Source organism: Procambarus clarkii, chromosome 1 (assembly GCF_040958095.1).
Source record: "Procambarus clarkii isolate CNS0578487 chromosome 1, FALCON_Pclarkii_2.0, whole genome shotgun sequence".
NCBI classification, from domain to species: Eukaryota; Metazoa; Arthropoda; class Malacostraca; order Decapoda; family Cambaridae; genus Procambarus; species Procambarus clarkii.
In genome coordinates, this window is record NC_091150.1 from 62,471,087 (window position 1) to 62,496,494 (window position 25,408).

The 25,408-nt window shown below is 47.7% G+C and overlaps 1 protein-coding gene across 1 annotated transcript; it reads right to left on the reverse strand.

Moving 5' to 3' along the window:
• Positions 1 to 21,410: 21,410 nt before the first annotated feature.
• On the reverse strand, positions 21,411 to 22,379 carry LOC138363853 (fap1 adhesin-like). The gene has a single exon (XM_069323207.1). The coding sequence runs from the start codon at positions 22,377 to 22,379 to the stop codon at positions 21,411 to 21,413; it is 969 nt and encodes a 322-aa protein (XP_069179308.1).
• Between the last annotated feature and the right edge of the window lie 3,029 nt (positions 22,380 to 25,408).

A 25,408-nucleotide genomic window follows, 5' to 3' on the forward strand; every position in this document is an offset into this window, starting at 1 on the left:
ACATATCCCCGATTTTAGAAAAACTAAATCCTGCTGAAGGGGAAATTGATATTTTCGATGATGTTTTCTCAATTTGGGGCGACACACAAACTGTTACCCGAGAGGAAGTAGACATTATTTTTAATTCTTGGGTCAATAATGTTACGGTGCCCTCTCCTATTTCTTTCGTTTGCCGGCTTAAAGAGTCATATCAGCTCTCCCTACTGATTCTCTGAGGTTCAGGGAGTCTAATGATATATGTGGCGACCAGACCGGCTGCCAGTTAAGGGAAGGAAGTTATATTATAAGTTGTAAATAAAGGAAAATTGGCGCCCTGTTATAAAATGAAACAGTATCCCCTACGGCAGATATGACCTTTTGGAAGGGACATTAGCCGATCGCGGATTGGTCGACGTAGGTCGCGGGCGACAAATCAGGGCCCGCCATGACGTCACCGAGTGCCCCGGGCAGCGCCAACGTCAGAGTTGTTCTGACCTTGGAAGCGACAGGACGCGCCTCGGTCTGCTCTCAAGGATTGGAGGCTCTGCAAGCCTTGTTCAGTGGATTGAGCTGGCCATCGCAGCCCATCATAGTTATTGGAGACCCTGCGCTTCTGGGAAGCAAAAGAGGAACCAAGTTCAGTGAGCAGAGAAGTGCCAAACTTGGAAAATAGTCGGCGACGACGCTGGGCGGCGCCGCTGGCTGGACGTTGAGGTCTGGAAGGTGGGCGGGCAGGCCTAGCTGTGACTGGGGTCACATCCACTGAGAATCTTGGAAGGACGACACCGTGCCTAGGACAAGGAGCAACGCCTTGTGGGAGAGGCAAGTGTGGGAAAAATAGTGATTAGCTCAGCGCCCATCGATGAACCAGGATTGGGGCAGCTGAATCTCAGGGATTGGAATGGCGACGACGCGAAGGCTCCACGACACCTGAGGACCTGTGGAACGTCCTGGATCGTCAAGGATCGACCCAAGGAAGCGTGGGAACCTCACACCATCGAGGGACAGGCGTCGTGAGCCAGGAATGTAAGGTAGATCATTTTCCCTCCCATTACCCCTTGTATGAGTAGGCTAGTTAGGCCACAATATTTACTTGTGTATGTGGCAGCAAGACTTTATTACTTTAATAGTAGAATAGGCTGCAAGGCGGCTTGAGTCCAGGACTGTCAGAGAGGACAGTGTGTATGGATGGCAGGACAGTGAAGAAGAGGCGCCGATGAGGTGAAGAGGCCCTCCTGTGTGAGTGTGAGACTCTTGTCTTTCTGCCCAGTTGAAGGAGGGTTGGAGGTCGTGGAAGAAGAGGCTGACGATCTCCAGACTCTTTATCCATATTTCCATATTCATGTATTACTTGTGATTGTGTGTGTGTGTTCATGTAATTTGCATCAGTAAATCCACACATTTTATTACTGTGTTTGAGTGTGCCTCCATTTATGATATTTCTCTATGAGCATACATTTCTGGCTACAAACAATATATAATACACCCACTGAACTGCATTGCTGGGGTGCAGATATAATAACCCAGCTGGCGACCTTGCTAAGAGGAAGATAGAGAAGACAGGCGGGAAAGGAGTTCCTGCAACCTTTTTTGTCTGGCAGGCAAGACTCAGGGAGGTTATGGTTATAGGTAAGCCTGAGTCTTCCTTCACTTCCCCACGGGTCTAGGCCGGAACTGTTAACAGCAGTTTCCCCGTGTTTGACTGAAGGGCTTCCAGGGTGAATCAGTGGCACCCCTTTGTGGTGGAAGCAAAGACCTGCGGAGGTGGGCATTGTTGGTCCTCTCCTGTGTGACCAGGGAGGCTCCGGTGAATCCTGGTAACCGGAGGGGCTGAGTATTTGGGCCTTTTGAGCCCCTAGCAGCCGAGTGTTAGCAGAGCCCCGGACCACCCACCCCCACGTGACAGAGAACTGGCGACCTTGCCAGGATTCGAACCCCGGTAGCCAAGAACTGGGAACTTCGCCAGGAAGCGCGGATCAAGCTACAGTGTGGCCCAAATTTCAAGACAAGTGTTGCCAGGGTACTAATACAGTGTGGCCAGTGAATTCAGTAGTACTGTTACTCAACCAGCTAAGGGACTGAAACGGTGAAATTAGTGCCTACTAACTTGTCTGAACTGTCGTGTATGCTTGATGATATAGAGATGGAGGAAGACAAAGTAAAGAAATTTATTGACACAAGGGACGAGAGAATTTTGGAAGAGTGTACCAAGGCCCAGCTCCAACAAGTGGCAAACCACTTTGGGATCAGGTTGAGGACGACTAAGGTAGCGGAGCGAAGGATAGAGATCATGGCACAGCTCACAGCTCGAGAGGAAGCGACGGGAGAGGAGCCATCTCAAGAGGAGCCGTCCCGAGGAGAGCCGTCGCAAGGTGAACCGTCCCGACTAGGGCCTCCCCAAGCGCCTACCAGTGTGGAGAGAATTCACAGTGAACATGGGAGCAGTGGGAGGTCCGGCTGTAGTAAGAGGAGCCTGCAACTGGAAATAATGAAGATGCAACTGGAAGCCCAGCTGCGACGAGAGGAGAGAGAAGCGCAAATGCAGCGAGAGGAGAGAGAAGTGCAAATGCAGCGAGAGGAGTGAGAAGCTCGGCTGCAGCGAGAAAAAGGAGAGAGACAACTGCGACTGGAGGAGATAAAGGCAAGGAAAGAAGTCGAATTGCGTCGCGTTGAACGTGGTCTGCCCTCACTACCTGCACGGCGGGATGACCTCAAGGTATGGGAACGTGACTTACCTACGTTCGAACCACAAGAAGCTGAGGCGTTCTTCGAACACTTTGAACGGATAGCAACTCTGAATGAGTGGCCGGAAGATGATTGGGCTGCTCTGGTCCAGGGCAGGTTGACTGGTGAGGCCCGGGAAGCCTATAACATGCTGGACCTAGAGGAGTGCACTAGTTACGACGCGATTAAGAATGCAGTGCTCCACTCATTCCGGCTGACTCCGGAGATGTACCGGAAGCGGTTCAGAGAGTATACAAGAGCGTCGGGAAAGACTTACGCCGAGACCGTCAGGGATATGGAACGGAAATTCCTACGATGGTTGAAGGCGGAGGAAGCGGAGTCGGTGGATGATATCAAACGACTGATAGTGATGGAGAAGTTCATGTCGGTGCTCCATCCTGAGTTGCGAGTAAGGGTGAGAGAAGCAGGTATTAAGGACCTGAAGGCTGCAGCGGATCGAGCCGACATGCTGGAGGAGGCACTACATATCAGGAGGGAGGGGCCGCCCAGACACTCGCCTTACCCCAGATCGGTAGGGAACCTTAGGAGTTCAGGAGGAGCGAGGACGAGTGGGGACTCTCCCATGAGTAGTGTGCCCGATGAAGTGACGCGGTTCAAGAGCTCAAGAGACGCGGGGAGGAAGCCTCAAGCTGTGAGCAGTGGACCTAACTCGGGAGCGAGTGCTGCAGTCCCGGATACGACGACCGGGAGTCCAAGGAGGACCCAGGGGACGTCTGCAAGTGGTGCCGCCAGAGTGACTAGCGAGTGGCCGCCCAGGGGAGGTGGCCGATGCTACAACTGTGGTGTGAGAGGACATTATGCCCGCGAGTGTGAGGAGCACCAAAGGAATGTAGGATTAATGTTGGAAGAGGAGAGTGTGTTTGTTCACACCCCATATTATAGTGGACTTAACGTGAATGGTTGGGAAATGAAGTTGGGTGAACATCCCTTCGTTTTCGAGGCCAACGTGAAGTTTGGAAAGTCAGACCCAGTGGAGGTGGCCGTTCTTCGAGATACGGGTGCTGACATAAATATGGTAACCAGGAGTATTCTCCCCAAGGAATTTAATGATTCACCTGTGGGAGTGGTGAGGATTCGCAGTGTGGGGGAGGAATACAGGTTGCCACTTCACGAAGTACAGCTGATTGCCGACTGCGGAGTCGAGAAAGCTATAGTAGCTGTAGCCCCTAAGTTACCCCTAGAGCATGTACAGATGGTGCTGGGTAATGACCTCGGAGGAGGCAGGATACAACCCGATTGGGCCAGGAGTGCCTATGTTGCAAGCAGCGGTACAACCCTGCCGGGTGAGGTATCGGTCGTTCCAGATGATAGAGAGGAAGCTGACTTCGCCAGTGGAAACGTCGCCAGAGACGACGACAACGAGGGCGAGAGTGCAGAGAGGTCATCGGAGGTTGTGGAAAACCCCGACGGGGACCTCCGACTAAGCCTGATGATGCGTTTGGAGGAGTGGCGAGGAGCAGCTGTACAAACGCCTGGGGCGGTGAAGAGGCTGCAGACCGCACTCCCTCCATACAGAAACGTGAATAAAGTAAGCTCAGTGGATGAGCGAACGGCAGTGAGGGGCAGAGTGGAGGAGCCACGACGCAAGGCACCCTATGCCGGCCAGATGAATAGTGGTAGGTGCAAGATGAACCACCGTGGTGAGGTGAGCCACAGGGAGGTGGATGAGCCCAACCACGAACCGAAGAAGACGTCTGCAGGGAAGAGAATCTCATGGAGGAGTGAAGATGTTCGTCGGGAACGAAGGATCGAGTGGTATAGGAAAGGCAATACGAAGAAAGCAGGGAATAGGTACACCCAGGGTAGGCGCCAGCCTAACCAGAGGGGCATTGGGCCATCGCAAAAGCCTAGTGTGGAAGAGAGGAAGCTGCTGGATGGAGTACAGGTTACAAGTGCCACTGTGAGGAGACAACGCACCTACGGGAGAAGAGGAACCGAGAAGAGAGAAGATTGGCGAAGAGGAGATCATGAGAGGAAACATGGAGTACCTGTAGGACGCAGTGGAAATGCAAGACTATCTCGGAGTGCACGACGCGGTGGAGGCGCTGCATGCACTGAATCTTACAGTGGTAACGAGCCGTGGGAGTACACCCGTAGCCACGGAGAGGGGATTTCTTGTAGGTGTTCAGGGAACACCCATCACACCCGGTACTATGCGAGGTGGAGATACAATGAGGCAAGTGACTGGCAAGGTGGTACGAGCCACGTCACCAACTGGAGGAGTGACGCTTCAGGAACGGAGGGAGCAAGAGTATCGATTGCCCTCTTGAGTGCTGCTCTTCCGATATGACTCTTATTTTAAGGGGAGGGGTATGTTACGGTGCCCTCTCATATTTCTTTCGTTTGCCGGCTTAAAGAGTCATATCAGCTCTCCCTACTGATTCTCTGAGGTTCAGGGAGTCTAATGATATATGTGGCGACCAGACCGGCTGCCAGTTAAGGGAAGGAAGTTATATTATAAGTTGTAAATAAAGGAAAATTGGCGCCCTGTTATAAAATGAAACAGTATCCCCTACGGCAGATATGACCTTTTGGAAGGGACATTAGCCGATCGCGGATTGGTCGAAGTAGGTCGCGGGCGACAAATCAGGGCCCGCCATGACGTCACCGAGTGCCCCGGGCGGCGCCAACGTCAGAGTTGTTCTGACCTTGGAAGCGACAGGACGCGCCTCGGTCTGCTCTCAAGGATTGGAAGCTCTGCAAGCCTTGTTCAGTGGATTGAGCTGGCCATCGCAGCCCATCATAGTTATTGGAGACCCTGCGCTTCTGGGAAGCAAAAGAGGAAGTTCAGTGAGCAGAGAAGTGCCAAACTTGGAAAATAGTCGGCGACGACGCTGGGCGGCGACGCTGGCTGGACGTTGAGGTCTGGAAGGTGGGCGGGCAGGCCTAGCTGTGACTGGGGTCACATCCACTGAGAATCTTGGAAGGACGACACCGTGCCTAGGACAAGGAGCAACGCCTTGTGGGAGAGGCGAGTGTGGGAAAAATAGTAATTAGCTCAGCGCCCATCGATGAACCAGGATTGGGGCAGCTGAATCTCAGGGATTGGAACGGCGACGACGCGAAGGCTCCACGACACCTGAGGACCTGTGGAACGTCCTGGATCGTCAAGGATCGACCCAAGGAAGCGTGGGAACCTCACACCATCGAGGGACAGGCGTCGTGAGCCAGGAATGTAAGGTAGATCATTTTCCCTCCCATTACCCCTTGTATGAGTAGGCTAGTTAGGCCACAATATTTACTTGTGTATGTGGCAGCAAGACTTTATTACTTTAATAGTAGAATAGGCTGCAAGGCGGCTTGAGTCCAGGACTGTCAGAGAGGACAGTGTGTATGGATGGCAGGACAGTGAAGAAGAGGCGCCGAGGTGGTGAAGAGGCCCTCCTGTGAGAGTGTGAGACTCCTGTCTTTCTGCCCAGTTGAAGGAGGGTTGGAGGTCGTGGAAGAAGAGGCTGACGATCTCCAGACTCATTATCCATATTTCCATATTCATGTATTACTTGTGATTGTGTGTGTGTGTTCATGTAATTTGCATCAGTAAATCCACACATTTTATTACTGTGTTTGAGTGTGCCTCCATTTATGATATTTCTCTATGAGCATACATTTCTGGCTACAAACAATATATAATACACCCACTGAACTGCATTGCTGGGGTGCAGATATAATAACCCAGCTGGCGACCTTGCTAAGAGGAAGATAGAGAAGACAGGCGGGAAAGGAGTTCCTGCAACCTTTTTTTGTCTGGCAGGCAAGACTCAGGGAGGTTATGGTTATAGGTAAGCCTGAGTCTTCCTTCACTCCCCCACGGGTCTAGGCCGGAACTGTTAACAGCAGTTTCCTCGTGTTTGACTGAAGGGCTTCCAGGGTGAATCAGTGGCACCCCTTTGTGGTGGAAGCAAAGACCTGCGGAGGTGGGCATTGTTGGTCCTCTCCTGTGTGACCAGGGAGGCTCCGGTGAATCCCGGTAACCGGAAGGGCTGAGTATTTGGGCCTTTTGAGCCCCTAGCAGCCGAGTGTTAGCAGAGCCCCGGACCACCCACCCCCACGTGACAGAGAACTGGCGACCTTGCCAGGATTCGAACCCCGGTAGCCAAGAACTGGGAACTTCGCCAGGAAGCGCGGATCAAGCTACAGTGTGGCCCAAATTTCAAGACAAGTGTTGCCAGGGTACTAATACAGTGTGGCCAGTGAATTCAGTAGTACTGTTACTCAACCAGCTAAGGGACTGAAACGGTGAAATTAGTGCCTACTAACTTGTCTGTGCTGTCGTGTATGCTTGATGATATAGAGATGGAGGAAGACAAAGTAAAGAAATTTATTGACACAAGGGACGAGAGAATTTTGGAAGAGTGTACCAAGGCCCAGCTCCAACAAGTGGCAAACCACTTTGGGATCAGGTTGAGGACGACTAAGGTAGCGGAGCGAAGGATAGAGATCATGGCACAGCTCACAGCTCGAGAGGAAGCGACGGGAGAGGAGCCATCTCAAGAGGAGCCGTCCCGAGGAGAGCCGTCGCAAGGTGAACCGTCCCGACTAGGGCCTCCCCAAGCGCCTACCAGTGTGGAGAGAATTCACAGTGAACCTGGGAGCAGTGGGAGGTCCGGCTGTAGTAAGAGGAGCCTGCAACTGGAAATAATGAAGATGCAACTGGAAGCCCAGCTGCGACGAGAGGAGAGAGAAGCGCAAATGCAGCGAGAGGAGAGAGAAGCGCAAATGCAGCGAGAGGAGCGAGAAGCTCGGCTGCAGCGAGAAGAAGGAGAGAGACAACTGCGACTGGAGGAGATAAAGGCAAGGAAAGAAGTCGAATTGCGTCGCGTTGAACGTGGTCTGCCCTCACTACCTGCACGGCGGGATGACCTCAAGGTAAGGGAACGTGACTTACCTACGTTCGAACCACAAGAAGCTGAGGCGTTCTTCGAACACTTTGAACGGGTAGCAACTCTGAAGGAGTGGCCGGAAGATGATTGGGCTGCTCTGGTCCAGGGCAGGTTGACTGGTGAGGCCCGGGAAGCCTATAACATGCTGGACCTAGAGGAGTGTACTAGTTACGACGCGATTAAGAATGCGGTGCTCCACTCATTCCGGCTGACTCTGGAGATGTACCGGAAGCGGTTCAGAGAGTATACAAGAGCGTCGGGAAAGACTTACGCCGAGACCGTCAGGGATATGGAACGGAAATTCCTACGATGGTTGAAGGCGGAGGAAGCGGAGTCGGTGGATGATATCAAACGACTGATAGTGATGGAGAAGTTCATGTCGGTGCTCCATCCTGAGTTGCGAGTAAGGGTGAGAGAAGCAGGTATTTAGGACCTGAAGGCTGCAGCGGATCGAGCCGACATGCTGGAGGAGGCACTACATATCAGGAGGGAGGGGCCGCCCAGGACACTCGCCTTACCCCAGATCGGGAGGGAACCGTTGGAGTTCAGGAGGAGCGAGGACGAGTGGGGACTCTCCCATGAGTAGTGTGCCCGATGAAGTGACGCGGTTCAAGAGCTGAAGAGACGCGGGGAGGAAGCCTCAAGCTGTGAGCAGTGGACCTAACTCGGGAGCGAGTGCTGCAAGTCCCGGATACGACGACAGGGAGTCCAAGGAGGACCCAGGGGACGTCTGCAAGTGGTGCCGCCAGAGTGACTAGCGAGTGGCCGCCCAGGGGAGGTGGCCGATGCTACAACTGTGGTGTGAGAGGACATTATGCCCGCGAGTGTGAGGAGCACCAAAGGAATGTAGGATTAATGTTGGAAGAGGAGAGAGTGTTGTTCACACCCCATATTATAGTGGACCCAACGTGAATGGTTGGGAAATGAAGTTGGGTGACATCCCTTCGTTTTCGAGGCCAACGTGAAGTTTGGAAAGTCAGACCCAGTGGAGGTGGCCGTTCTTCGAGATACGGGTGCTGACATAAGTATGGTAACCAGGAGTATTCTCCCCAAGGAATTTAATGATTCACCTGTGGGAGTGGTGAGGATACGCAGTGTGGGGGAGGAATACAGGTTGCCACTTCACGAAGTACAGCTGATTGCCGACTGCGGAGTCGAGAAATCTATAGTAGCTGTAGCCCCTAAGTTACCCCTAGAGCATGTACAGATGGTGCTGGGTAATGACCTCGGAGGAGGCAGGATACAACCCGATTGGGCCAGGAGTGCCTATGTTGCAAGCAGCGGTACAACCCTGCCGGGTGAGGTATCGGTCGTTCCAGATGATAGAGAGGAAGCTGACTTCGCCAGTGGAAATGTCGCCAGAGACGACGACAACGAGGGCGAGAGTGCAGAGAGGTCATCGGAGGTTGTGGAAAAACCCCGACGGGGACCTCCGACTAAGCCTGATGATACGTGTGGAGGAGTGGCGAGGAGCAGCTGTACAAACGCCTGGGGCGGTGAAGAGGCTGCAGACCGCACTCCCTCCATACAGAAACGTGAATAAAGTAAGCTCAGTGGATGAGCGAACGGCAGTGAGGGGCAGAGTGGAGGAGCCACGACGCAAGGCACCCTATGCCGGCCAGATGAATAGTGGTAGGTGCAAGATGAACCACCGTGGTGAGGTGAGCCACAGGGAGGTGGATGAGCCCAACCACGAACCGAAGAAGACGTCTGCAGGAAGAGAATCTCATGGAGGAGTGAAGATGTTCGTCGGGAACGAAGGATCGAGTGGTATAGGAAAGGCAATACGAAGAAAGCAGGGAATAGGTACACCCAGGGTAGGCGCCAGCCTAACCAGAGGGCATTGGGCCATCGCAAAAGCCTAGTGTGGAAGAGAGGAAGCTGCTGGATGGAGTACAGGTTACAAGTGCCACTGTGAGGAGACAACGCACCTACGGGAGAAGAGGAACGAGAAGAGAGAAGATTGGCGAAGAGGAGATCATGAGAGGAAACATGGAGTACCTGTAGGACGCAGTGGAAATGCAAGACTATCTCGGAGTGCACGACGCGGTGGAGGCGCTGCATGCACTGAATCTTACAGTGGTAACGAGCCGTGGGAGTACACCCGTAGCACGGAGAGGGGATTTCTTGTAGGTGTTCAGGGAACACCCATCACACCCGGTACTATGCGAGGTGGAGATACAATGAGGCAAGTGACTGGCAAGGTGGTACGAGCCACGTCACCAACTGGAGGAGTGACGCTTCAGGAACGGAGGGAGCAAGAGTATCGATTGCCCTCGTGAGTGCTGCTCTTCCGATATGACTCTTATTTTAAGGGAAGGGGTATGTTACGGTGCCCTCTCATATTTCTTTCGTTTGCCGGCTTAAAGAGTCATATCAGCTCTCCCTACTGATTCTCTGAGGTTCAGGGAGTCTAATATATATGTGGCGACCAGACCGGCTGCCAGTTAAGGGAAGGAAGTTATATTATAAGTTGTAAATAAAGGAAAATTGGCGCCCTGTTATAAATGAAACAGTATCCCCTACGGCAGATATGACCTTTTGGAAGGGACATTAGCCGATCGCGGATTGGTCGACGTAGGTCGCGGGCGACAAAATCAGGGCCCGCCATGACGTCACCGAGTGCCCCGGGCGGCGCCAACGTCAGAGTTGTTCTGACCTTGGAAGCGACAGGACGCGCCTCGGTCTGCTCTCAAGGATTGGAGGCTCTGCAAGCCTTGTTCAGTGGATTGAGCTGGCCATCGCAGCCCATCATAGTTATTGGAGACCCTGCGCTTCTGGGAAGCAAAAGAGGAACCAAGTTTCAGTGAGCAGAGAAGTGCCAAACTTGGAAAATAGTCTGCGGACGACGCTGGGCGGCGCCGCTGGCTGGACGTTGAGGTCTGGAAGGTGGGCGGGCAGGCCTAGCTGTGACTGGGGTCACATCCACTGAGAATCTTGGAAGGACGACACCGTGCCTAGGACAAGGAGCAACGCCTTGTGGGAGAGGCGAGTGTGGGGAAAAATAGTGATTAGCTCAGCGCCCATCGATGAACCAGGATTGGGGCAGCTGAATCTCAGGGATTGGAACGGCGACGACGCGAAGGCTTCACGACACCTGAGGACCTGTGGAACGTCCTGGATCGTCAAGGATCGACCCAAGGAAGCGTGGGAACCTCACACCATCGAGGGACAGGCGTCGTGAGCCAGGAATGTAAGGTAGATCATTTTCCCTCCCATTACCCCTTGTATGAGTAGGCTAGTTAGGCCACAATATTTACTTGTGTATGTGGCAGCAAGACTTTATTACTTTAATAGTAGAATAGGCTGCAAGGCAGCTTGAGTCCAGGACTGTCAGAGAGGACAGTGTGTATGGATGGCAGGACAGTGAAGAAGAGGTGCCGACGTGGTGAAGAGGCCCTCCTGTGAGAGTGTGAGACTCCTGTCTTCTGCCCAGTTGAAGGAGGTTGGAGGTCGTGGAAGAAGAGGCTGACGATCTCCAGACTCATTATCCATATTCCATATTCATGTATTACTTGTGATTGTGTGTGTGTGTTCATGTAATTTGCATCAGTAAATCCACACATTTTATTACTGTGTTTGAGTGTGCCTCCATTTATGATATTTCTCTATGAGCATACATTTCTGGCTACAAACAATATATAATACACCCACTGAACTGCATTGCTGGGGTGCAGATATAATAACCCAGCTGGCGACCTTGCTAAGAGGAAGATAGAGAAGACAGGCGGGAAAGGAGTTCCTGCAACCTTTTTTGTCTGGCAGGCAAGACTCAGGGAGGTTATGGTTATAGGTAAGCCTGAGTCTTCCTTCACTCCCCCACGGGTCTAGGCCGGAACTGTTAACAGCAGTTTCCCCGTGTTTGACTGAAGGGCTTCCAGGGTGAATCAGTGGCACCCCTTTGTGGTGGAAGCAAAGACCTGCGGAGGTGGGCATTGTTGGTCCTCTCTTGTGTGACCAAGGAGACTCCGGTGAATCCAGGGAGTCGGAGGGGCTGAGTATTTGGGCCTTTGAGCCCCTAGCAGCCGAGTGTTAGCAGAGCCCCGGACCCCACCCCCACGTGACAATAAATAAGTTTTTGCTTTAAAAATTATCAATCCTCAAGTATAGGAATACGTTCTATGTCAGGCCTCTCCATCGATTTCTCTGACATCCGACATCCCATGCACCTCTGATCTTACTTACCTTACCCGCTAAATTGCATGGTAAAGATTTTGTTTTCAACCCCCGAAGCGATCAAGATGAGAGTTTACCAACATGTATAACTGTGTATAAAAGTACAGTACAGGGTACGACAATGAATTACATTTATAAGTATTAGAAAAGCATTCAGTGGTGTAGGAGATTCGTAGTATGGGCCGATCAATTCAAATTCCCCATATGTTTCGATAATCTTTGCTTTCTTTCGATTATGCTTAGCTCCCCTACTTTCCAAAAAACTTGTCTATAGAGCAAGAATGTTTCAATGGTAGAGGAGTGTTCAGTTGTGTCATCTAGTATTCAGAACAAAGAAGGGTAAACATAGGCACCATAACCAAACTGTTAAATATAATAAATATCTCGGTGCATATTATGCTCGTTGCAACTTACAATACAAGAATGTTCGTTGGTACGAGACCACATTTCTCCAAATGCAGCTAATGATCTTGGAATCATACGAAAGGAACTACCGAAAGATCCTCATCGTGAAATTTAATTTTTTTTTTTCAAAAGAAGGGTTAAAACTCATGCAGATCATCATCGGTAATCTTAAATTCTTTGATAGCATACCCTCCTTTACGGATCATAAGGAATCCTAGCCACCGAGTACGTTAAGAGTGAGAAACCTATCAAGTACACATAACACATATAGAGCGAGTTATCTAAAAAAGATAAACACCTCTTAACATCCGGGAAACAGGTTCTATGCTATAACAACATTTCTTCAATGGATATATTAGATGAACGTCATCTCCCCCCCCCCTGCTTGATAAGTTTTTTAACACATTACATGACACTCTTCTTTCCGAAGTAGATTACACCTACGCTCTCAAAGTGTTTAACTTAGGGAAGTGTAAGAACATTAAAGATTATCTCCTCTTTTACTTAACCACTGTGCTACTCGCCTTCCAAATACGGCGCACTCCCCCCCCCCCCCCACAAACGTGTGCAGAAAATAAATTATCTAGAAAAATGTTTTCTATTTTTAAAGTGTCAAAAACCCTTCCCTGGGTATGGATATGTTAAAACAAACTCAATATTGCCCTTACTTTGGCCGTAATGGGGTCCATAACTTTGCGCGTGACGTCATCATTCCCTGGTCGCCCGTTGGTTACGCTCCCGGGGCCGGTAGGGTGCCCTGCACAAGATGCGCGAGTTGCGATGAATATATTTTTGTTACAATCTATTTACACACTGTACAGTATCACACACTATATACACACCATAAACACACTCAGAACTCCGCGAGTGTGTGATATGCTGCGAAACAGCCAACGGCGCATAATGGAACCCTTGCACTCCAAGCACCAGGTGCTGATGCATCTTCGTTTTTTTTCTCTTCAGGTAGTGTTCTTGTATACTTTACAGGCACGTTTACCCTTATCCCGTGATGCTGTGCCTGGCATATATTCGAGCATGTGGACACCGAACATCTCATTACCCCTCAGTCTGTCTGGAGCTGCATGTGGCATTGTTGCTTTCACCCGGCCCAGTGCAACAGAGCCCTCCTTGCCATACTTTACTGGCAGTTGTGACACAACAGCAACACTGAATGTCCGTATTGGCGGTCTGCTGCCAGATTATACCAGGTACATATTGAAGCAGTTGAGCACTGCAACGGCAATTAGGTGGAATTTTTTTTTTTTCGTCCACTTCACAAACTTCCGCACGCACTCCACCGCATCGAGCATCATGTCTCATTCATCTATGTGGCACATATTCACGTTGTAGTCTATGATGCAGTATGGTTTATGTATGGGGAAGTGCGTTTGAAAGTGCGCTTTGCCACTGTCCAACATGGCACTGGTGTAAATCGTAGTCAGCATATTTACCTCGCGTCTGTCCCTCCACCTCACTGAGAGCATATTGTCACACTTGCGCAGCTGGCAATCACCCACTGCTATACCTGTGTCGCATTTCCTTCCTATGGGCCTTCATAGTGTCACATACGCCAGTGTTATGGGCAAGGAAGTATCTGGTCAATAAGGAGCTGGTGTAATTGTTGTCGTTGAACAGTATATGCCCCTTGTTCAACAACAGTTCCATCAGGGTTTTAACGACACTACTGGAGAACCCGTGTTCATCTTGAGCTGGTATGTCGACGTCTGTACCAGAATACAGAATCATGTCCATGGCGATACCAGTTTCACAGTCGCACAGCACAAAAATTTTTAGTCCCAATCGGTGGCGCTTTGATGGGATGAACTGCTAGAATGCCAGTCGCCCCTTGAACAGTACAGGCGATTCGTCGATTACCACATTCTGTGCAGGTACAAAATAATCGCGGAACTTGCCTCTCATCCCACTGAACACCTTCCGTACCTTCCACAGTCTGTTGAGTCTGTCCTCATTTGCATTATACTCGAAATGCAGGCACCTGAAATCAACAGGAACCTATTATGCGACATATACCGGTTGAACACGGGCGTTGGAACAAGGCTGTCTTTGCTCCAATAATCCTGGATGACATGGGAGTGCTTCATCATCATGCTCAGTGCGAGAAACGCGTACATTTCGTCAATTTTGGTGTCCTTCCATTGCATGAGGCGTGAGGCAGGAAAAATGCGGGCGTCTGTGAGGCTGTGAGCATATCAGTTTGTCTCAGTCACCAGATGGGGCATGAATTCATTGTCGAAATACGTCAGGAAATAGTCTATTTCTGCCATATCCTCACCTATATAAGGGGAATAATGGTGTAACACCAACATCGGTAGCATCAAACGGTGGTATTTGTTGAACAAATGTGGCACAATCCTTCCACACAAATATACGCGGGGGTTTGGTTTTGGCGCCAACACCACCACGCGCACCAAAAACACGGCTACGTCGTCTGGTGCTGGATCTGCGTGATGATATGGTAGGAGATGAGGCTGATCTACGTATCGTAGGCCTACCCCGAACACCTGACGTAAAGGGGGCACTGTCATCATTATCCTGTTGCTGCGTGACACGCTACCGCCTGCCGCGATGTGTTGCTGGGGCAGCAAAACCCTGCTTGGTGACACCCTCGTTGCGCACCCTCCGACGAGTACCTGCTGGCGCATTGCGCAGTAAAGTAGTTAAAAGTAGTTGTATGGATGCTCGTTGGCATATTCACACTTCGGTGCATATCCTTAAAGAAATTTTATGAATTGAACATTGTCTTCTACGTATCACTGCCTAGTTACCCTTGGGATGCGTTCTTGTTCATGTCTAAGGTTGCAAGGTTATACATAACTATGTATATGATCAAAACATATACGAATTGCTTAAAAAAAGTCTTCGAGACGGGTTTACATCTTCTATAAGACAGTTCACTCAGGCTATAAATAATCACTCTACATCTAACCCCACCTCTGATGAAGATACTCACATCCTGTATCTCGACTTTAACAGTCTTTATGCAGCGTTCGTGGTAAAATTACTTCCCCAGGGAGGGATTAGTCAGTTATCTGACCTTGAGCAGGATACGTTGTTGGGACAAGGGTTAGAACATAGCCCCTGTAATCTTGACAAATTTTATTGGATCTTATGTGATACTAAACAGGTATCTTCCAATGTAGTTAGGTATACCGAAGTCCTGCCTCTTGTGCTGTCCCATACTACTATAACAGGATTTTTTTTCCGAGTATAGTAAACATACTCTTAACGATGAGAAATGTAAGCTCCCAACTAAGAACACCAAATTAATTGCTTCTCATTTGCACCAGAAAGACTATTTAGCGAGTCCTGATTTCCTTCAACTGCTATTGAAACTAGGATTGGAAACTGAATTGGTAAAAACCATCTATGAATTTAAGTAATTGTAATAGTAAAAGTAAACTTATTAGTAATAGCTTGTACCGAAAATATATGACCCATATTTCTTAATATTCTAAAACTCACCATCTAGTAACTTCAAAACAAACTTTCCTACTTCATGCAAGAAAACCTTTGAATAAAAGAGCTATTTCCCTAGGTACAGATTGAGATCCCTGTACATACATGAGAGATATCCTTAAAGTCACCACTCCTTCTTATATGGCCTTTCTGATGTTACAAATAGCAAATGGGAGGTTATATGATTTCTGACATAGCGTTGTTATAGTCCATTATGGTGAATAAGCTAGACTGATTTATGCAGACACCGATTCATTCATTTTCACTCTAGCCTGTAAAAATGCATTCCATGAAATGACAAAAGCACCTTTAGTAAATTACATAGATTTTAGTAATTTTGTTAAAAAGCATCCCGTGTACGCAGCTACGAATTAAAGGCGAATTTGGAATTCTCAAATCAGAAGTAAAGAACAAAATAATAACAGAGTTAATCGCTCTAAAGCCTAAAATATATTCACTCCTGACCCTTGATAAAGATCACATATGTAAATGTAAGGGCATTTCATTCCATCAGCAAAAGAAACTTTCACATGCTTCATTACAAAATACCCTGGCAACCAACACAACTTTTAATTTTGTATCTCTATCTATTTGCAGTGTTAACGGTCAGATCTGCACATGTAAAACCACTAAGAGCGACCTTTCAGCTTTCGATTACAAGCGGTACTTAATTGTCGTACAGTCACTCGCTTATGACCCCCTTGACATACCAGAGTGTGAGGTACAAGTAGAACAGGTAGAGGATGATGTACAGGCAGAGCACGTAGATGATGAGGTGCAGGTAGAGAAACGGGCAATTGAGGATAATTCCCCTGTAGGACGTCCATTATTTCTTTTTTTTAATCTGTAGGATAAGCGGGATAAAACAGCCCAGCAAATGTTCTCTAATAATAACATAACAACTAAAGAATAATTAGTAAATATTTATGTTCAATGTTTAAATGATTATTATGATTAATGTTTATAATAAAATATGTAATGTTTATATTAAAATATGTAATATTTAGTCATTATTTTTGTTCAATTATTCAATTATTATGTAATGATGTGTATTATGTTAATGTCTTGTGATATATGTTATTTTAATACTGTATTATGATCTTTATTATGTATTGATAACTGGATGCTTTCTAAATAAAACTTATATATACGTTTGTTTAAATACCAATTTCTTTATATATTTGGATTAGTACAATTTATTCATGGAGGGGAAGGAAGGAGGTTATTACTGAAGCCCAGTTGAATACATTTAGTGTGCAATCAAGAATTATTGTTACTGGTTTACAAATGGAAGAGCTATTTATGTTGTAAAATGCTAGAGAAATATCAACAGAACTTTGCTAAAATAATTATCTGTGGAAGCGGGTATAAAGAATTAAAAGTCCACCCACTAATTAGACATAAGATAGCTTATTACTCTGAAATTGTAAATACCTTAGACGATCGTGGACTTTGGAAACATCGCATATATTAATTGTTGAAGCTGAAGCTGAAGTTGATTAAACATATATTTTTGTTATGAATAAACTACTTAATGGTAGAGCCAGTGTGCAAGATACATGCTATCATCACCCCAGGCCTGGAGGTGGTATACATTTGTTGTATATATATTCAGATAAAGTTCAACCCAGCCTATTTGGAAATCAGATAGTAAATATCTTGGATGTTGTTTTGTTTTGAAGTAACGCTACTCACACGAAAATATATAAACCTATAAATACTACTAGTATTGACGGCATTAGTATTAAATTAACAGATCAAGACGGGGGAGCCTGCATATTTTGAAAAAGAAGGATGTACAATTGCTGTATTGCATATTAGACCCATTGATATATAATGAGAGATAAAGGCGAGTGTTTGTCAGTCCCCCTCTTGACTTGTTTAAACATGAGGGTCAGTTTTTTACAGCTGTCAGTTGACGAGATAGGGAGATTTATCGCACCTCCGGTGTAGAAAGGTGGAGGATTATATGATATTCAGGTTTTCGATTGAAGACACGTAATGGGGAAGGAATTTAAAGTTTCATAACGGGCTTAACACGTAATGCTAACCCCTTTTTATTAATTAAAAACTATTATGCCAACTGCGTTGACAATTGGACAGAATGTCTTGCATGATGTAAATACAGGATAAGATGCTTTGAAAGACATCCTTAGAAAGCGTAGTATGGAAACAATGAAAAATATTGGCCCAAATCTACTAGCAGGTGGTCGAAAACAAAAAAATGGATAAGACCAGCTTATAAAGAGAATTGACAGATATAGAGATGTGTTTTCATAAAACAGTACAAGTTGTATAACGGACTCAACCATGATGGGAGCCGGTCGGCCGAGCGGACAGCACGCTGTACTTGTGATCCTGTGGTCCTGGGTTCGATCCCAGGCGCCAGCGAGAATCACTTGGCAGAGTTTCTTTCACCCTATGCCTCTGTTACCTAGCAGTAAAATAGGTACCTGGGTGTTAGTCAGCTGTCATGGGCTGCTTCCTAGGGGTGGAGGCCTGGTCGAGGACCGGGCCGCGGGGACACACACACACACACACACACACACACACACACAAAAAAAAAAAAAATCATCTCAAGATAACGGAATCTCAAGAAGATGATGAGCAGAAATGCTCCTAATACACCATTGCAAGTCCTTTTAGAAAGCTACACAGCTGCTATAAGTTATCGTTTTCCGTAAGTTAATCCGCCTAGAAAGGTAGAAAGTACGATATTTTCAAGACAGACGCAAGATATTTTACCCGTGAATTTGAGTATTAACAATAAATTTAAAGATTCTTATATAGTTCCGTATCCCTGGTGTTAAAGGCCAATTTATTGATCTTTCAAGCCTGTAATCAGAACTGATGGTTGAATTATTGGGATCTGACGGAAGTATATTATTAGCCGACACTAAAAACGCGTCAATAGTTAACTGATTGTCCCCGGATGATGTTTAAGGCTGCAACTGTATATTTAAATATAATATATATTTAAAAATATATATTTCAATGAGCAATACAATTCTCTATTTTCAAATTTATCTCATTTAAAACTAATGACAACGCTTTCTGAATGTACAGCAGAACGGTTTAAAGAACTAATGTATTTTTGTAATGATGATTTCCCTGAAATATACGACGCAGATTATTTTAAGAATTCCTCAGTGGACCTGAAATCTACATTTGCCAATTTAAAAACTGGGGTAGTACACTGCTGCCTTAAACTGTTATTGGATATCACAACTTTGAGTGAATATCTTCTCGATGGAATTGCTATTCGTTTGCGTTTAGAACTGAACAGCAATCCATGGGTTATAAATAGTAATGAAATTGGGTATAAGTTTAATATCAAACTCGCTAGACTGTGTATTGATAGGATACCACCATTTTCATCTGGATTGGCGGCTATTAATCGTGCGCTCGTAGAACAAAATAATCCAGTTACTTATAAGCTTGATAAAACACGCCACAAGACGTTTATTCTAGGGGAGCAGATAACAGCGTTAAGTATTGATCAACCATGGAGGGAACATTATCCGGGATAAATGATTTATTATAATGATGACATTGAAGCAATATCTGGAGCGTATATGCATAATCCTCTATATTTCGATCTTATTATCTTACGTGATTTATCTTATGTATATATTACCTGTGATGAGACGAATTTATTTAATATATCTTGTAAGTTCCCAAATACATGTTCAAATTATACTATGAGACTCAAAATGCAATAGGTTTTAACGCTTGTAATAATTTGACATATAATTCATATATAAAAGGAAGAACATTGTTGGCATCTAGACTAACTCCTGAGGAATTGGGAGACACCCCATCATTAGCGACATCGGATAACTTGAAATTACTCTAGAATTTGTTGTTCCGGTGAAACTAAATAAAGGTTTTTTCTTATTTAGAAATACAACAGCAGTCTTAAAAATTTATTCTGATTTGCGAGTGATGTGTGACATGAGAACCTGAATTGTAAACAAATTAATACTGGATTGAAAAATATGTTGGGCAATAAAGCTGTATATGCAGGCTGCTATTTACCAACGGATATATATAAATAATGAAAAGAATACCTGATGATCTAATTATTTTTATATAAAATACATTAAGAAGAAACTTTAAGGAAGTAATGGGACACTGGATTATTGTATATAAATCTATGAGAGAAATAGTTATACTAGATTCTTAAGGAATAAATGTGTATTCTCCCTATATTTCGGAGTTTTTACGTCGATATAAAGAATGCGAAGTATACATGTTTACAGAACGGATTCAGAGTGTAAAAACATATCATATAATCCGCATATATGTGAACTATATGCTATGTTTTTTTGTTAACACCTTTCAAACAAGAATCTAAAAGACGCATTAAAGCTATTTGAAACTAGTTTTAACTATGGAACTTATCTGCAGAATGAAAGGAAAGTAATGAAACTAACTTAAGCAATATTTTAAATATGTCGAGCTGCTTTGAAACATTATATTATGATAAAATGGAAAATTGTTGAAAAATGTGCTCGGAAGTGGCGATGAAAGGATGAACAAGTCTACAAATGTATAATGGAAACATAGGGAAAAAACTGCCTTTGGATTTTGAGTACTCTTGCTTTGAGTGTTTAGTGTTTCAGGAAGATTGTACTGGTGTAAACGTTTAGCTAACTAATATTCTGATAAGGAAGGTTTTACATAGAGATGAGGACTGGGTGAGACGGATTTTATACATGTAGATTGAAGAGAGAGCTTCTGTCAAACTCGGAATAAAAAACGATGATATTCTTGTGTAACTAATATCAAATGAATAAAGAATGAAATAAAAATAATACATTTTATTTATCTCAATTGAATATGACTCATAATATGGAAGACAATTAATACGCCGGAGAGTGCTGCTAATGACTGACTGATGGCCGGTAGCTTCACCTGGGGCGATATTGACCCAGGTGTTTGGTGGAGTGCCTATGACGTCACATTAATATGAGCGTCTTAGGTGGGCCACAGATGTTTACACATTTAGATGAGATAAGGAACAACTACCTGATTAATTAATCCTTTGACATGTTTTGGCGAACACTGAACTAAGATAACGAATTGTTTACAGGGTCTGAAATGTCGAACTGTACAATGAGAGATGAAGAAAACATGAACAACACAGAGAAGGGGTCAGGTTAGGTTAGGTAAGGTAAGGTAATGTAAGGTAATGTAAGATAAGGTGAGGAAGGCGGGAGTCACAGCAGGTAGAGAGGGGGTAGGAGGGTGACCAGTGTCCTCAAGGTCGATAATGGGGGGGAAGGGGACAGGATTGGGGATTAGATTAGGACAGAAAGAGGGAGGGGGGTTATGGGAAGAATCTGTGGAGCTGGGGCAGAGGGGTTAGGGGGAGGAGGGGACGGTGGTGGGTCCGGTGGTGGGAGGAAGTGTTGGGGATAGTGGGAGCTGATCTTACTTATAAAAGTGCATATTTCTATATATGAATTACTTATGACTACAGTTTATTATTTTTTAAATATCTGTTTATTATCATAGAGTTTCAATAAGAATGTAGAGACATCTTTAATTCTGAATTTCCCTAAAAAGAATTCATTAGCAAACTTCTAATAAACTATTCTCAGAACATTGACTCTGAAATATTTCTGTAAAACTAGACTCTGACATTTATTAGCTCTGAAACCCACTGACAGAGCGATGACTTTTGTTCTGGAAAAATTAGGCCACAATAGGATGAAGCGTTAGTGATAGCATTTTGGGTGTTCACTAAATACCATGTGACACAGAGATGACAATACCATGTGACACAGAGATGACAATACCATGTGACACAGTGATGACAATACTATGTGACACAGCGATGACAATACTATGTGACACAGCGATGACAATACCGTGTGACACAGCGAAGACAATACCATGTGACACAGTGATGACAATACCATGTGACACAGTGATGACAACACCATGTGACACAGCGATGACAATACCATGTGACATAGAGATGACAATACCTTGTGACACAGCGATGACAATACCATGTGACACAGAGATGACAATACCATATGGCACAGCGATGACAATACCATGTGACACAGTGATGACAATACCTTGTGACACAGCGATGACAATACCATGTGACACAGAGATGACAATACCATGTGACACAGAGATGACAATACCATGTGACACAGAGATGACAATACCATGTGACACAGCGATGACAATACCATGTGACACAGTGATGACAATACCATGTGACACAGTGATGACAATACCATGTGACACAGCAATGACAATACCATGTGACACAGCGATGACAATACCATGTGACACAGCGATGACAATACCATGTGACACAGCGATGACAATACCATGTGACACAGTGATGACAATACCATGTGACACAGAGATGACCATACCATGTGACACAGCGATGACAATACCATGTGACAGAGCGATGACAATACCATGTGACAGAGCGATGACAATACCATGTGACACAGAGATGACCATACCATGTGACACAGCGATGACAATACCATGTGACACAGAGATGACAATACCATGTGACACAGCGATGACAATACCATGTGACACAGTGATGACAATACCATGTGACACAGGGATGACAATACCATGTGACACAGAGATGACAACACAAAAACATAAAAGGTCACAGTTAAGGAGTCTATTTTCTAGGACGATGAAAAATGTCACCACTAAGGCGTACATCCTACTACTTGCCGTAGGGTTACTGTTGGGTCCCTCTGTGCAGTGTGACGTAGAATCCCTCTGTGCACTGTGACGTAGGTCCCTCTGTGCAGTGTGACGTAGAATCCCTCTGTGCACTGTGACGTAGGGTCCCTCTGTGCACTGTGACGTAGGGTCTCTCTGTGCTCTGTGACGTAGAGTCCCTCCGTGCACTGTGACGTAGGGTCCTTCCGTGCACTGTGACGTAGGGTCCCTCGTGCACTGTGACGTAAAATCCCTCTGTGCACTGTGACGTAGGGTCCCTCCGTGCACTGTGACGTAGGGTCCATCCGTGCACTGTGACGTAAAATCCCTCTGTGCACTGTGACGTAGGGTCCCTCCGTGCACTGTGACGTAGGGTCTCTCCGTGCACTATGACGGAGGGTATCTCTGTGCTCTGTGACGTAGAGTCCCTCCGTGCACTGTGACGTAGGGTCCCTCTGTGCACTGTGACGTAAAATCCCTCTGTGCACTGTGACGTAAAATCCCTCTGTGCACTGTGACGTAGAGTCCCTCCGTGCACTGTGACGTAGGGTCCCTCTGTGCACTGTGACGTAGGGTCCCTCCGTGCACTGTGACGTAGGGTCCTTCCGTGCACTGTGACGTAGGGTCCCTCTGTGCACTGTGACGTAGGGTCCCTCCGTGCACTGTGACGTAGGGTCCTTCCGTGCACTGTGACGTAGGGTCCCTCTGTGCACTGTGACGTAGGGTCCCTCCGTGCACTGTGACGTAGGGTCTTCCGTGCACTGTGACGTAGGGTCCCTCCGTGCACTGTGACGTAGGGTCCTTCTGTGCACTGTGACGTAGGGTCCCTCCGTGCACTGTGACGTAGGGTCCTTCTGTGCACTGTGACGTAGGGTCCCTCCGTGCACTGTGACGTAGGGTCCCTCCGTGCACTGTGACGTAGGGTCCCTCCGTGCACTGTGACGTAGGGTCCCTCCGTGCACTATGACGTAGGGTCCCTCCGTGCACTGTGACGTAGGGTCCTTCTGTGCACTGTGACGTAGGGTCCCTCCGTGCACTGTGACGTAGGGTCCCTCCGTGCACTGTGACGTAGGGTCCCTCCGTGCACTGTGACGTAGGGTCCCTCCGTGCACTGTGACGTAGGGTCCCTCCGTGCACTATGACGTAGGGTCCCTCCGTGCACTATGACGTAGGGTCCCTCCGTGCACTGTGACGTAGGGTCCTTCCGTGCACTGTGACGTAGGGTCCCTCTGTGCACTGTGACGTAGAATCCCTCTGTGCACTGTGACGTAGGGTCCCTCCGTGCACTGTGACGTAAAATCCCTCTGTGCACTGTGACGTAAAATCCCTCTGTGCACTGTGACGTAGAGTCCCTCCGTGCACTGTGACGTAGGGTCCCTCTGTGCACTGTGACGTAGGGTCCCTCCGTGCACTGTGACGTAGGGTCCTTCCGTGCTCTGTGACGTAGGGTCCCTCTGTGCACTGTGACGTAGGGTCCCTCCGTGCACTGTGACGTAGGGTCCTTCCGTGCACTGTAATGTAGGGTCCCTCTGTGCACTGTGACGTAGGGTCCCTCCGTGCACTGTGACGTAGGGTCTTCCGTGCACTGTGACGTAGGGTCCCTCCGTGCACTGTGACGTAGGGTCCTTCTGTGCACTGTGACGTAGGGTCCCTCCGTGCACTGTGACGTAGGGTCCTTCTGTGCACTGTGACGTAGGGTCCCTCCGTGCACTGTGACGTAGGGTCCCTCCGTGCACTGTGACGTAGGGTCCCTCCGTGCACTGTGACGTAGGGTCCCTCCGTGCACTATGACGTAGGGTCCCTCCGTGCACTGTGACGTAGGGTCCTTCTGTGCACTGTGACGTAGGGTCCCTCCGTGCACTGTGACGTAGGGTCCCTCCGTGCACTGTGACGTAGGGTCCCTCCGTGCACTGTGACGTAGGGTCCCTCCGTGCACTGTGACGTAGGGTCCCTCCGTGCACTATGACGTAGGGTCCCTCCGTGCACTGTGACGTAGGGTCCCTCCGTGCACTCTGACGTAGGGTCCCTCCGTGCACTATGACGTAGGGTCCCTCCGTGCACTGTGACGTAGGGTCCTTCCGTGCACTGTGACGTAGGGTCCCTCTGTGCACTGTGACGTAGAATCCCTCTGTGCACTGTGACGTAGGGTCCCTCTGTGCACTGTGACGTAGAATCCCTCTGTGCACTGTGACGTAGGGTCCCTCCGTGCACTGTCGTAGGGTCCCTCCGTGCACTGTGACGTAGGGTCCCTCCGTGCACTATGATGGAGGGTCTCTCAGTGCTCTGTGATGTAGAGTCCCTCCGTGCACTCTGACGTAGGGTCCCTCTGTGCACTGTGACGTAAAATCCCTCTGTGCACTGTGACGTAGAGTCCCTCCGTGCACTGTGACGTAGGGTCCCTCTGTGCACTTTGAGGTAGGGTCCCTCCGTGCACTGTGACGTAGGGTCCTTCCGTGCACTGTGACGTAGGGTCCCTCTGTGCACTGTGACGTAGGGTCCCTCCGTGCACTGTGACGTAGGGTCCTTAAGTGCACTGTGACGTAGGGTCCCTCTGTGCACTGTGACGTAGGGTCCCTCCGTGCACTGTTGCGTGGGGTCGCTTCGTGCGCTGTGACGTAGGGTCGCTCCGTGAACTGTGACGTAGGGTCCCTCCGTGCACTGTGATGTAGAGTCCCTCCGTGCACTGTGACGTAGGGTCCCTCTGTGCACTGTGACGTAGGGTCCCTCCGTGCACTGTGACGTAGGGTCCTTCCGTGCACTGTGTCGTAGGGTCCCTCTGTGCACTGTGACGTAGGGTCCCTCCGTGCACTGTGACGTAGGGTCCTTCCGTGCACTATGACGTAGGGTCCCTCTGTGCACTGTGACATAGGGTCCCTCCGTGCACTGTGACGTGGGGTCGCTTCGTGCGCTGTGACGTAGGGTCCCTCCGTGCACTGTGACGTAGGGTCCCTCCGTGCACTGTGACGTAGGGTCCCTCCGTGCACTGTGACGTAGGGCCCCTCCGTGCACTGTGACGTTGGGTTGCT

Bases quoted from the DNA above. Each gene is read 5' to 3' on its own strand.
- LOC138363853 (XM_069323207.1), bottom strand. From the start codon at position 22,379: ATGTACGCCTTAGTGGTGACATTTTTCATCGTCCTAGAAAATAGACTC.